The 14147-nt window shown below is 34.5% G+C and overlaps 1 protein-coding gene across 1 annotated transcript in view; it reads right to left on the reverse strand.

Annotated features, from left to right (window-relative positions):
• LOC150083053 (uncharacterized) overlaps positions 1–14147 on the reverse strand; it is a 261326-nt gene that overhangs the window by 16046 nt on the left and 231133 nt on the right. The window contains exon 17 of the mRNA XM_090378376.1: positions 4756–4835. Within this exon, the coding sequence (XP_090234502.1) occupies positions 4756–4835 (80 nt within the window). The remainder of the gene's footprint in view (positions 1–4755; positions 4836–14147) is intronic.

The raw sequence follows: 14147 nt of genomic DNA on the forward strand, positions 1-14147 counted from the left end.
TAAAAAAAAGGTTGAAACTATTGCAGTAGAGGAAGAAAGAGAATTGGGAGTTATGTGGTTAACATAAAGTTATCCAAGCAGTGCAGGCAGGTGGTGGGGTCATGGTGTTCTATCAATAATTTATCAAACATTTACTTGTAGGGATAGGGAAGTCATGATCTCATGGCATTTGTGACACCGCACCTAAAAGTGGACTTGGAGCTTGGGCACAATGGGGGAGGCGGAGGAGGGGAACTTGGTTGAAGTGTTCAAGACTCACCTCAACCAAGAGAATGAATGAGGGTGAAATTTTCACTGTTATAAATGATTTCAGATCTAAGGGCTATAAATTCAAATTACTGATTTTCAATTAAGATTTTTACACAATCCTGTTAAATAATGGTTTGATTACCCACAGTTTTTACTCTGACCATCCTTTGCCCATCGATTGCATTAAAAAAGAACAAAGTATTAACGAAATGCACACTGAACAATATTTAAGTGGAAGTGATCTGGCAACCAAAAAAAAAAGTATCATCACGATTGTGATGAACGAATTAAAAGGCTTGTTAATGCATATGATGAACAGGATGATATTGTTGATTATCTAAGAGGTATAGCACATAATATTTCTTATTAATAATGTACCTACTGCATTGTAAATATTACAGTTTCTTAGTAATTAATTATTCCAATGTGACTGATTTTGAAGAATGCATAAACATTCATTTTGAATTTTTGCAGTGTACTATGACATACCTAATGTTATAATTAGTTTAGTTTAAAATTAACCAATTGTTATAGTGTTCAAATAATGGATTTTGTACTATTTTTGTGATACATGTAACTATTAAAATTCATAATCTACCTATTAAATTACATATTTCCATACATGTGTTTTTTTTATTTCCGTACTGTTCTCTCATAGTTCATAGAATTCCAAAAATATGCTAATTGTAGCTTAAGGCAAAAATTTAAATAAAAAATAACTTTTTATGATTTGACCAAACACATCTCATTGCTTCTAGACGGTAAAATGTGATAAACTGACACGCCGGTAAATTGTTTATGCAATGTTGTTGCTTTGGTTTTTAGGAGCATTAGCAACTAAGGCCATATTGCTCCGGGAATATGCGGTGGTCATTCCATAACCTTTCCGCATCCTCTGTATTTGGTGGTGCCGGGTCGAACCCCGGTCTAATCAAGGAGCGTGTGCTACGCACTGCTGCTCCTTCCCACCTGGCTACGGAGGCACCTGTTTATGCAATAAACTGATGGTGGTAAATTGCTGGCGGTGAACTTTCCTAGACTCCTTAAATTGATGCAACAATAGTTTCTGAATCAACCTTACAGTATGTAAGATACTGGAACGTGAAGAATGCTTGGTATATGGTCCATTGTTGTTTTCTGTATTTATTAAGGAAACCTTAATGTCCAAGTTTGCAGATGATATGAAGGTCGGCAGGGTTGTTAATGACACTAATGACAGTACAGCACTGCAACAGGATCTAGAAATGTTGACCAGATGGGCTAAGAGGTGGCAACTGAAGTTTAACATTGACAAATGTATCAACTGTGTGGAACTACACTGACAGTGGTAGAGAATGAAAGGACCTGGGGGTAATTGTGCAGGCAAGTATGAAATTTTCTAAGCAGTGCAGATGGTCTGCAAGAGTAGCTCATGATGTCTTGTCAATGATATACAGGAACCTTTCTAGCAGGGATAAGGAGGTAATTATTCCCTTGTATAAGGCAATGGTCAGGCCACACCTTGAGCACTGTATACAGGTCTGGAGTACTGTATTTAGGCCTTGAGTACTGTATACAGGATATAGAGCTGCTGGAATGAGTACAGAGAAGGGCAACAAGATTAGTGAATGGAATAAAGGGTTGCTCTTACGAAGAAAGGCTAAAGTTTTGCAAATTACAGTGTCTGGAGACTAGGCACCTACGAGATGATCTGATTGAGGTGTACAAGGTCTTGAATGTTACGAGCATGCTCAATGTTGATGGGATTCTTCCTCTTGCTCAGAATAATTGCCTGAGAGGACATAAATTCAAATTGAGGAAAGACAGTTGTAGAATAGATGTGCAGAAGTTTGCCTTTAGCCAGGGTGGTTGATTGCTGGAAGAAACTTCCTTCTGTCGTTGTAGAAGTTGAAAGCTTAAATAGATTTAAGGCAGAACTAGACAAACATTTGGAGTGAGTGGATGGGTGAAATGAGGTTTTTTTTTTTTTTTTTTTTTGGCTATATAAGCTTGCTTTCTTGCATCATGTGCCTTTACTAATGCTAATGTTAATGGTGATCACAGTTGCATTGCATATTTTGCATGTAGTACAGCTATAAATGAATGTTTATGAAGTTGGCTTATATGGTTAAAACTAATGGAATGTGTTTAACCAAGTAGTAAGAAATAATGATAATGGTAAGGTAATGTGTAAATTGAACTGGTATAGTAAATCTTCAGTAGAGAAAGTGTGTTATAACATATTGGAAGCTGTGTCATGGTCTTATATGTTGTTGTTATTTGGTTTTTAGGAGCATTAGCAACTAAGGCCATATTGCTCCAAGGATATGCGGTGGTCATTCCCTGACCTTTCTGCATCCTCCGTATTTGGTGGTCACGGGCTTGAACCCCGGTCTAATCAAGAAGCGTGTGCTACGCACTGCTGCTCCTGCCCACCTGGCTATGGAAGCGCTGGTCTTCTATGAAGAAGGCACTGCATTGACACAACTAGCATGGTGGACTGAGTGATTAAAATAAAAGTTGAGACAAGCAAGAAAACAATTTCAGTGATCAAGACACCAAGGTTTTATATAAATTATTCAGGACAATAAATTAGTGTATCTGCATAAGAGACAGCAGTATTGTAATTTTATCTGGAAATAATAAATGTAAGACTTGAGTCCTGGAGAAATTATGTAAATATTCAGGGAAGAGGGATCCTTGGTCTTCAGTTTACTGGTTGATAACTGAGAAAATAAAATAGCAGATGGGTACCAAGTTAAGGTGAAAGATCGGACTCAGACAACTGGGGTGATGCTCTCTCTCTGAGTTGTTCCCTGTGGCTGACTGGGAGTAGGACAATGAACTGCAAAGGTCTATAAGGTTTGATAATCAAATTGATATTAATATACTGATGAAGTGTCGGGTTTCCACCTCTTTGGAGGAAATGATTATGGTTATAGATCTTGTGAATTATAAGAAGGCTTGAAGAACTCAGTATCGATTTTGTGGAGGCTTCAGCCAGAAAGATTTTTGCAATTATATCCTTGTTTAGAGCAGTGCTGTTTCCCAGGTTGTTGGAAAATTGTTTTGTTAAAGTTGATATTAAAGAATTGTGAGAGGTCAGTAGCAAGCCTGGCACGTATGCACTCACTGCCTTGTTACTGATTTTGTCAAAGATCTTTAAACACTAAGAGTTGTTAATGTCAATCATCTTTTGTCTGCTCAGCAGATTGCCCTTCTAGGCATAACTAGGATATGCCTAGTTATGCCTAGAAGGGCAACAGTTTTTACAATGTCCTTCAGATTTTATCTGGAAAATTACCAGCTGACTTGTTAATTTTAAAAGGTTTAACATATCTGGGTAAGAGGGGCATCTAAGCAGGTGTTGGTAGTCAGGTCATGTATGATTGGTGGGTTTGGCAGTGAAGGCTTCTGACTAATACAGGTTAAGAGTGATTGAATGATGAGATGATTCATGTATAACAAACTTGTTGGAATATCTCTGACAAAGGAGAGAAAAGTATTTATTTTTTTGCCTCTCGTGACTTTAGTTAATTATAAGATCAGGCCCTAGCTGATATTTGGAATGCACGGTTCAATGCACTGCTACTGGTCATGGCCCGAAATTTAAACCTAGAAGCTGGGCCTTGCTGTTAGTAAGACATGTACTTGTAGAGAGCCCTGCGGTGTTCTACATTGTTTAGACAATTTAGAGTTATTGTTTATAGACAAGTTTTATTAAGTGTTTTAATTTATTTGGGAGATGTCATTAATTGGCAAACCAATTTGTTAGATAGTAGAGTATATACCTCCCCGACAGCAGAGATGGAAACCTTGGGAGAATACTGGGTTTTGTGTTATTATCTTCACTCTATGAAAATAATAATAAATTTTTCAAAAACAACTAGGACAAGATGGTAGACGTTTAGTGAACTAGTGAGAGAGGGAAAACAATTTCCTGAACTTAAAACACCCCCCCCCCCCACACTTATCTAATACTATATACCACTCTTTCAGCAAAAGTGAAATGATTGAAAAAATTGTGGCAGAATGCTTGACAAGTTCTTGCATACAATTTCTGTACAAAAACTGTTAAGAAGACTGCTCCAATAACCACTGAGGTAAAATTTTCAATACATTTATGAAGGTAAAAAAGTTTTCAGATTTTTGTTAATGTGGGGGGGATGATGTTATTTTTGATGGACACCTGTCAGGTGCACTCTACCACTTCTAGGTTAACAGATTTTTTTTTTTTTTAAGTCTGGCCAGCCTATTTCCTCTCTGCCCTCGTATGGTTGGCTACTCAGAGAAATATTCAAAAAGTGTCAAATTTTTGATAATTTCATATTTTTGAATAGAAAAGATTACTATAAATACTAATCACTGGCCTTGCACATTGTTTTTCACCTAGCCCTGAAAACCCTACAGTCAGTTCTGTAAAATTAAGAAAACTCCTGTTTTTTTTTTTTTTAATTCAAACCAATGAAGTTTAAAAAATGCACTGAAATATTTCAAAATTTTGTAATATAAGTACAATAAAAGTACCTCTTGCCAACCACTTTCACTTTATCCTCATTATTTATTCCTGCTTCTATGAATGCCTTGAATACATCTGCTGCTACCATCTAAAATCATAAGATGCACATAAATATCAATATTATTCTTAATAAAATTGCTAAAAAAACTTATGCAGTATTTCTTTAATTCTTTGACAAAAAAGAGGCTGTTATGGTAAACACCAGATGTTTTTAAGCAATGATTTTATTTTAACATTTTTGTATGAATTTATAAAACTTCTGCCAAATATATATATACAATTTTTAGAAAATGGTGCAATTATCAGTCAACTCTCTCATTAATTTGGTCAACTGACAAGAGGCATACTAATGACATGAGTTCAACAATGTTGAAACAGCATTAGAAATGAGATTATGCCTGATCTGGAAATAATTTAAGTGATCTATTCAGTGAGTGAGTAACAGTATTAACAGTGAACAACATATTTTATCAAACATGAAAAGTTTATGGAATTATGGAACAGACACAATGATGATGGAAATGGGCTGAACAAACAAGTTGATATTCATCCACTTGTCTGTTCAACCATCTCTTTCTAACATATATCAGATTTCATTCTTAATCTCTCTCTCTCTCTCTCTCTATATATATATATATATTAGATAGTATGAATCAGAGCTGTAATACTCAATATGTTCTACGTTGATAATAATATTAGTAAAATAATAAGAGGAGTTTACCTCAATATAGTACATAGAACACTTCCGTATGATACCCTCCAGAAATTAAAACGGAAAAAACGAAAAAAATCGACAAATTACCGGTACATTAAAGTAAAATATAAATAATTAAATAATCAATTTAACACAATTCAAAATCAATTTAAAACAAATAAAAATCAAATTAACGCAATTAAAAGAATCTAACGTAAATATTCAAAACGATTTTCCTTCCTGAAGCTGACAACGCTTTTCGACCGTATGTCACGATCACAGGAATTGTGTTAAATTGATTATTTAATTATTTATATTTTACTTTAATGTACTGGTAAGTTGTCGATTTTTTCATTTTTTCCGTTTTAATTTCTGGAGGGTATCATATGGAAGTGTTCTACGTACTATATTGAGGTAAACTCCTCTTATTATTTTACTAATATTATTATCAATGTAGAACGTATTGAGTATTACAGCTCTGATTCATACTATCTAATTAATTTTTAAACTCTTATTGACTATTTCATTCACTTCCTGTCTCTCCAGTAGTATACAATCGATACACACAATTATGGGAGATTTTTTGAATGGCTTGGTACAAAATTACTCGGCCCAAAGTTACCATATTTCTTTTCTAAAATATTGCCTTCAAAACAACATCATTCCAAAGTTTGCCAGGGTGAATTTAAATCAAAAAATTTCAGCCATAAAACAACTAACACTGGTGACATCGTGTAATATTGTTAAGCTTGCCTTAAAATCTCGATATTCGAATAAACAAAAATACCTTTCCCAGGTTAGAAAGCTTCGCGATAAATTAAAAAATTATCTACATCCGAACGATTGGTCTGTATTGAAGACCTCCATAGATTTGCGACGGGAAGCACAGGCCTAAGAAATAAAAAACAGACACGTTAATAAGTTGCAAACATTATCGAATAGTTCATGACACGTTCATGCGAATTCTAACACATTGTCGCGGGGTTGCGACCAAGTTCATATGAGTTGGGTGACATCCCCCCCCACAGACACATAATGTACTACCACAGGATATGTCAGCTAGTTCACGAACACCCCCCTCACCCAGTATCCAATGAACCAACATATCAACAGGTTACAAATCTTTCCTCGTGTACACTATCGCAGGACCAGATTTCACTTTTATCCAAAGGATTAAATTATAATTTACCACCTCGAAAACTGCCTAAAAAACAATGCGTAATTGATATTGAATTTGGACTTCGTAATGTTCCACAAAAAGATGTATTTATTCAACAAGTTAACCAAGTAGTGAATAACATAAAAGAAATGCGACTTCCTAAATTGAATACACATGACAGTTCAGCTTTACGAGAACTTCGGGAAAATAAGGACATTATTATACAGAGGGCAGATAAAGGAGATACAGTGGTAATACTAGATAAACATGATTATATTAATAAGTTAGATTCAGTTGTGTCTGATACCTCCACTTATCGTGAAGTAGACCCAGCACTGTTTACCAATTTGGTAAATCAATACAATAAAACGTTAACCGCGTATCGTAAAAACGACTACATTACTATGGTTCAGTTGAAGGAATTGAAATCCAGAACATACAATATTCCTGCACTTTTTGGTCAGGTAAAATTACACAAGACTGGATTTTCTATTCGACCTATTGTTTCCTACAGGAACTCGGCATTTTTAGCCTTAGCCACACATGTATATAACATTATAAAACCTTTTAGACATGTTATACAATTTGGGATTAAGAACTACGATACATTATTTAATAATCTTAAAGACTGTAGACTCGACGACAATGACAATTTATTCTCACTGGATGTTACCTCATTATATACGAATGTAAACGTTGAATACACATTGGATATTATTTGGGATATGTTAAATAAAAACTCGACACCAATTAATTATACGAAGCTGCCTATTAAGGAAATTTTTCACTTAATTAAACTGTTAGTTGAGTAAAGTCTACACTGTACTAGAAATTAAATTTCACACTCAAAGTACATATTTTTTATTAAAATACAGCATAAGGATTACTTAACAGTATAATATGTTTTTAAAAATTAGCTTAGCTATCATTTTTCTACATCACCTTTCGAGACAAGGTGTACAAACAAATTTTTGGATTACCAATGGGTTTGAGCCTGAGTGGCTTAATGTCAGAGAGCTATCTCTCAACGATTGAGCAGATACATTTGACACCTTTTCGTCCCTGTATCACATACTATGGGAGGTATTTAGACGATGTTCTAGTTATTACCGATAGTAGTACCATCTAAGACATTTTACAATCGTTTAATAATATTCATTCTAGACTCAAATTTACATTGGAAAGGGAGGATATGGATACAAAGTCATTAAACTTTCTAAATTTCACGCTTACCCGGGACTCGAATAAAATACAATTTAGCATCTATCGAAAACCCACAAACACCGGTATGCTTCTACATTATAATAGCTATCACCCGTTCACCTACAAAAGATCGATTATCTTTAATCAATTTCTAAATGCCTATAAATATTCAACGATGGATTCTGCTTTGGACTCAGAAATACAAATATTAACTAGCAGATTCTTAAACAGGAGTTATTCCATTACCACAATAAATCGAATTAGGGTACAAGCTAAGGATAGGATACAAAATACTACACCAATCAACAATAGTAATATCAAAAAATACTTTATTTCTGTACCATATGTTGAACAGTGGCACAAACAGCTTAACAGATTCTTTAAAGATACCGAATTTAAAATTATAGCTAGGCATATATGGAAGTTACACACTATACTGAACAATCGCTTGGTTCTTTCCGCGTTTGCAACACAAATTAATGATCTGGTATACAACATTTCTTGCGGTGATTGCGACTCGTCTTACCAAGGTTCGAAGCGGTTTTCTCTTAATATTCGTGTAAATCAACACGAAGCCTCAGTTTGTGCTTCTCGTTCAGCAGTGTCAGAATTAGCCTTTCATGCCATTAACGAAAAACACTTTTTTATTTAACGAGGCCAAAATACTTAATGTTCAACGTAATTATACGCGACTATTAATTGCAGAATACCGTTGAAATTAAATTAAACGAGAATTCTGTTAATGTTTGGCGGCCATATTTGATCTCCGATGTGTGGACCTTTACGCGCATGCGCGAAGACATATAATCACTATTTAAGTTGCAGGTTTTACCCGATTCGGTAATTTTCATTCCTGTGATCACGACATACGGTCGAAAAGCGTTGTCTGCTTCAGGAAGGAAAATCGTTTTGAATATTTTCGTTAGATTCTTTTAATTGCGTTAATTTGATTTTTAATTGTTTTAAATTGATTTTGAATTGTGTTAAATTGATTATTTAATTATTTATATTTTACTTTAATGTAACGGTAAGTTGTCGATTTTTTTCGTTTTTTCTGTTTTAATTTCTGGAGGGTATCATACAGACAGAGAGAGAGAGAGAGAGAGAGAATAATAATGCTACTTATTTGTAATGTGGTTCAGGAATGGAACTGCATCTAAGCACCAACTCTCAGAGGCAGCATTTTCTCATTTGCATTCTGTTGATTAAAATCCTTAACACAGCTCTGGACTCTAAGTGCATGATCATAGCAATTTTCCAAGTGATCCCAAAGCATCTTCTTTCTAATCAGTTGTTCATGTAGAATAATAGCCTTTTAATTTACACAATTATTTAATTTTGCACTTCCAAGTGAAGAAGCATTCTGAAAAGAAATAAACAGACCTTTCTTTTGTGTATATCACTAATTTTATTAACATACCAGCCACTAACCTCTTATCACTTGGCCATTGGTGGCACTGAACCTGTGTGCAGGGAGGGTTAAAGGAGGGGATGAGGGGAATGGGGATGAGTATAAATCCAACACCATAGCTGCCAATTTTTGACTTTCAAAAAGCTGGAGATGAGGCATTTGTAAGTAGGAAGAAAACAGGCAAAAAAATAGGAGGATTTTAAAGTCTACACTGTACTAGAAATTAAATTTCACACTCAAAGTACATATTTTTTATTAAAATACAGCATAAGGATTACTTAACAGTATAATATGTTTTTAAAAATTAGCTTAGCTATCATTTTTCTATGGATTTCTGTTGAATATTCTATTACATATCAATGTATTTCAATTCCTTCAAGAAAGGTACAATCTTTAATAACATCAAGGAAAATGGGGAATTTTTCCTAAAAAATTTAAAAATCAGAAGAGAATGCAATGTCACTTGATGAAATTTGTCCTACCTCTGCATTTATAAGAACATCATATTTCAATGGAAACTTGTGTACCATGTAGTCACATGCTGCAATAAAATATTTCCTCACTCAACAAGATGTCAGAATAAGACATCACTGAACAAGATGTCAGAATAAGAACAAGATGTCAAAATGTCACACTTCTGGCTTAGTATGCTATGGTAATTAACTTCCAAAATGCAAGTGAAGGATTTGAAAACTGTTTGTAGATAAATTTCTACATAGCATTCTTCAATACAGTCAGTCCTCGTATAGCACAATAGTTGTGTTCCTAGAAACCCTCGTGCAATATAAACAACAGGCCCTATGGGAAAAACAGGGTTAGGTGCCGACCACCCAAGATTGAACACACATTTGTAACCAAAACATTACCAAACACAATAAAGTATCGTAATAAAATACATAAGTATTTTATTATGACTATTATGTAATAAAATATCGCTACTGCTTTTGCTTCTATCGGAAGCAAACTTGTTTTTTGTTTGATTTTCTATCCAAACAGATGACAGCCGTTCCATCTCTTCCAATTATTTGTGTCTTAATCTAATGGATTTTAATTACACTTTGAGTTGTTCCTGCTATGGAAGTTGTTTTTATTTTCTCTGTATTCTTTGTAATTCTCGGCGTTGCCTCATTTAGGGCTGTAGCACGTGCAATATCACATGGTCTTTCATTTCACTCAAAGTTTTTCACAATTTCATACTTTTTCTCTATCGGCAGAGGCGGACTGGCCATAAGCCTTACCGGGGAAACCCCGGTGGGCCGGTGTGATTTTGGCCATAAACCATAGTATGAGGCCACTATAAATTTTCCCAGATAAGAATTTTTGACCCAGTCCATCTCTGTTTATCAATATTGCTTTTCTTTTTCTCTCTGAATCTGCAGTGTCTTCACCAGGACGCTTCCTTTTCACACCTTTTAAGTATTTTACTCATTTTTAGGGAATAAAAAAGAGCACAATTACAAAACGAGGAGGCACCATTGATACATATAAACAAAGCTGTAGCAACTGAATAAACAACACCGTAGAGGCAGAGATACACTATTAGCACCTCACATTTTACTAAGGCACATTTCTAGGGGTTACTACCATAAAACAAAAACAATTTCCAGTTGCGTTTCTACTAGTGGAATCTGTTATAAACTGGTAGTAAACTCTATCTAATTGCATTTGTGATTATACCGATAGCTGGAATTGTGCGGGTTTTTACGTTATTATGGCGAAATGTTTTTCCCCTTCACTGATATAAAAAACATAAATACATTTTCAGAATCTTCTCTTCATTCCTATCGTGTTGCGTTCGGTTGGGGTGATTCTGCGTTCGACTGCCATTTCTTGTAAACACAAAGGCGAATCATGCATAAGCAAATTCGGTTCGTGTTATATAAGATATCGTTCCCCTATTTATAAATCGTGTATGATCGAATTTGTGTAGTGTAAACACGTGTTATACGAGGACTGACTGTATATCACTACGAGTAATGACCTATGTATGTGGATGTGAGTACGTTGGAAAGAAGGGCTGTGTTCAGATTTTCAAAGGTTGGCATAATGTTTGGCTTTATTGAAGCCAGAAGAGAGAAATATGAACAGAATTTCTGCACTAATGAGGATAACATACCTATAATTATCAGCTTGTTTGGTGTTTTAGGGCTGTTTTTTAACAGAAGCTTGCAATTTAGTTCTTTTTTCTTGAGGTCATCAATTTGTCTGCTTTCAGAACTTTTGGATCACGAACTGGATTTAAATATAAATCAGTTTCACACACTAGTGAAGTTATCACTTGTATTTTTTTAATTCTATAACTCTGAAAAGTGTGAGAATGTGTTAGAAGTAGTGTGAAAAGCCTATATGGTTTTTCTCACTACTTCTAACATCTTCTTTATATAGACTTGTCAAAGGTTGCCACTGTTCTACCAATCCTCCATGTGGTGTGGTGCCCACACCACATGGAGGAATGCCACCCCTCTGTGTTACCAGGCAACACTAGGTGGTAGATGACTCTCGTCAACCAGTGAAATACCACCACTTTATTTATTGGAGGCTTGAAGTGGTGGAACCCATGTTTAGTCTCCAGAGCTATGTTCCGGTCAACCCTTCTCCATCTCTTCCATCATGCAGTATGACTGATGACTTTTGAGGTTATGATGAACATCATGGCGAGGTCCAATCTTCCTTACATTTCGAGAGTACAGCTCTAAAATGGTATTCGCAGGCCGGCCAGTAGTTAGTACACCAAACTGACTCAACTTCCACTATCCATCTATATCAACTAGATGCACTTCTTAGATTTTGTTTTTTTACCTAACAGCATAACCCCTCCTCCCTATCCTGTCTATCCTTTCTGTACTCCCCAAATTCCAATTCTGCATTCATGTCTCTGATATCCCGAGAATATCTACCTTTGGATATCTTAACCAGCACTTCAAATTCATCAAATTTATTTACTATACTCCTAGCATTGGTGTGCATGCAAATATACATGCACCTGTTCTTACTCTTAGTTACTCTAACACAGCCCATGTATTTACTTGTTTCATGACTCCCAGCATTTCCTGAAATCCCCAGCAACTTGCTTTCCAGGCTGTTACTCATTCCAATAGAAGCAGTGCAAGAATCATTTCCACCCCCGCCTCCGGCTACTGTTAATCTATTAGTCTGTGCATCCCCCCCAAGCTATCGGTTTCCTGACCCACCTAATATTGCCTCAATAGCATCAGCAAATATTCTTGAACTCTTTCTATTTAAGTGTATCCTATCCCTGTAGGAGCAATCTATCCTATTAACAAGCACAGACCTCAACTAATATGGCTCAACTAATGCTAATGCTAAACAACTAGAATTAACACAAAAAAGTAAGTCTGGATGTTTTTGGTTACTTCAATAAAGTTTTGCAGAGATGTCAAAAATGCTTTCACAGCAGTTAAAATTAAATTTGAATTAGATATAAATTAAGATTAAAATATATTAATTACTATAGAAAATGATACTAATTTTAAATTTCAGTTAGAAAGCTACCTTTATGGCTTCCACATGTTAAACCCTCATTAACCACAGAAAGTAAATTTTTTAAAAATATTATATCAGGAGAAACTGTTAACTTGTTATGAGAGTGTGGCAATATTTATCTAATATAATGAATAATAATGGGAATAATTAGTAAGTTTCTAATACAGAGAAATCACACTTTCACGTTTTTTATAATGTTTCAAAAATAAACAATATGATTTTCGATCATTTGAATTTAGAATCATGTTTTGGTATCAGGAAAAGATATCCATATGAAGAATTTAGAATAAATTATGAAAAAAATAAATATGTAAGATTATATAGAAATTTTTTAGCTGTAGGAATAAAAGATATGTTTTGTGATGAAGGTGTAATTATTGATTATTTTCAGTTCAAGAACATATATTCAATGAATGGATGAGTGAAATGGGAGAATGTTTTTTTTTGACTGATGCTGGCTTTCTTGTCATATGTCTCTACTAATGCTAATACATAAATTGGCATCAGTTAACACTCCGATTATGTAAACATCAAATCTATAGAAGTTTTATTTCAGTGGAAATTAAAAAAACAATGAAAATTATCAAATTAATACCGTTTAATTTTATGTGAAAAGGAAGAATTACTGGATAAAAAGACAGTCGTTATTTAATTTAAAAAAAAAAATTTATAATTAAATGAAAATTCATGAAGACTATCCCTTTAAACCTAATGTTTTTTTTTTTTTTTTTTTTGGTAGTTGTTGGCACATAGGCTTCTGCGGCCATAATGCACCTCCCAAGGTTTTTGCAGTACTTTGATCCAAACCCGAGGCGGGAATTGAACCCGTGACCTTTGGGTTGCCAGGCAGGCACTTTACCCATCCGGCTAGCCTGGTCGGCTTCCTAATACTGTAAAATGGGATGAAGTATCTAGAGATCCTATTCTCTCTGAACAGTTAGTTGGCTAGACAATTTAAGGATTAACCCAATTAGAATATTATTTCGAAAGAACAAAAACTCTCAGAAAGTTTTATAACAGAATTTCATATGATTGACTGCAATCTAATATCTAAACATCAAGCTATCTCTGAAGAGTTTATTTAAAAAATGCAGACTAGCTAAATTGGGAATTTATTTCAGTGTTTCAAAGATTATTTGAGGAATTTATTAGGGAATTCAAAGAAAAATTAAACATGAAAAAAGTAACTCAATTTTAAACAATTACTAGTACTTTTATTCTTGAATTCGCTGATGAACTAGATATGCAAATTATAACTAAATATCAAGAGTTATCAGAAGACATCATTGAGCAGCTATTAGACAAATTAGACTGGAAACAGTTAGCAAAGTACTAATCATTAAGTGAAGGATTCATAAATACACATAAAATGAAAATACACTGGAGTGATATTGTTTTAAATCATTCATTAAGTGATGAATTCATAAAT

This window comes from Mastigoproctus giganteus, chromosome 7 (assembly GCF_048544385.1).
Source record: "Mastigoproctus giganteus isolate SK-2022 chromosome 7, ASM4854438v1, whole genome shotgun sequence".
In the NCBI taxonomy this organism is placed as follows: Eukaryota; Metazoa; Arthropoda; class Arachnida; order Uropygi; family Thelyphonidae; genus Mastigoproctus; species Mastigoproctus giganteus.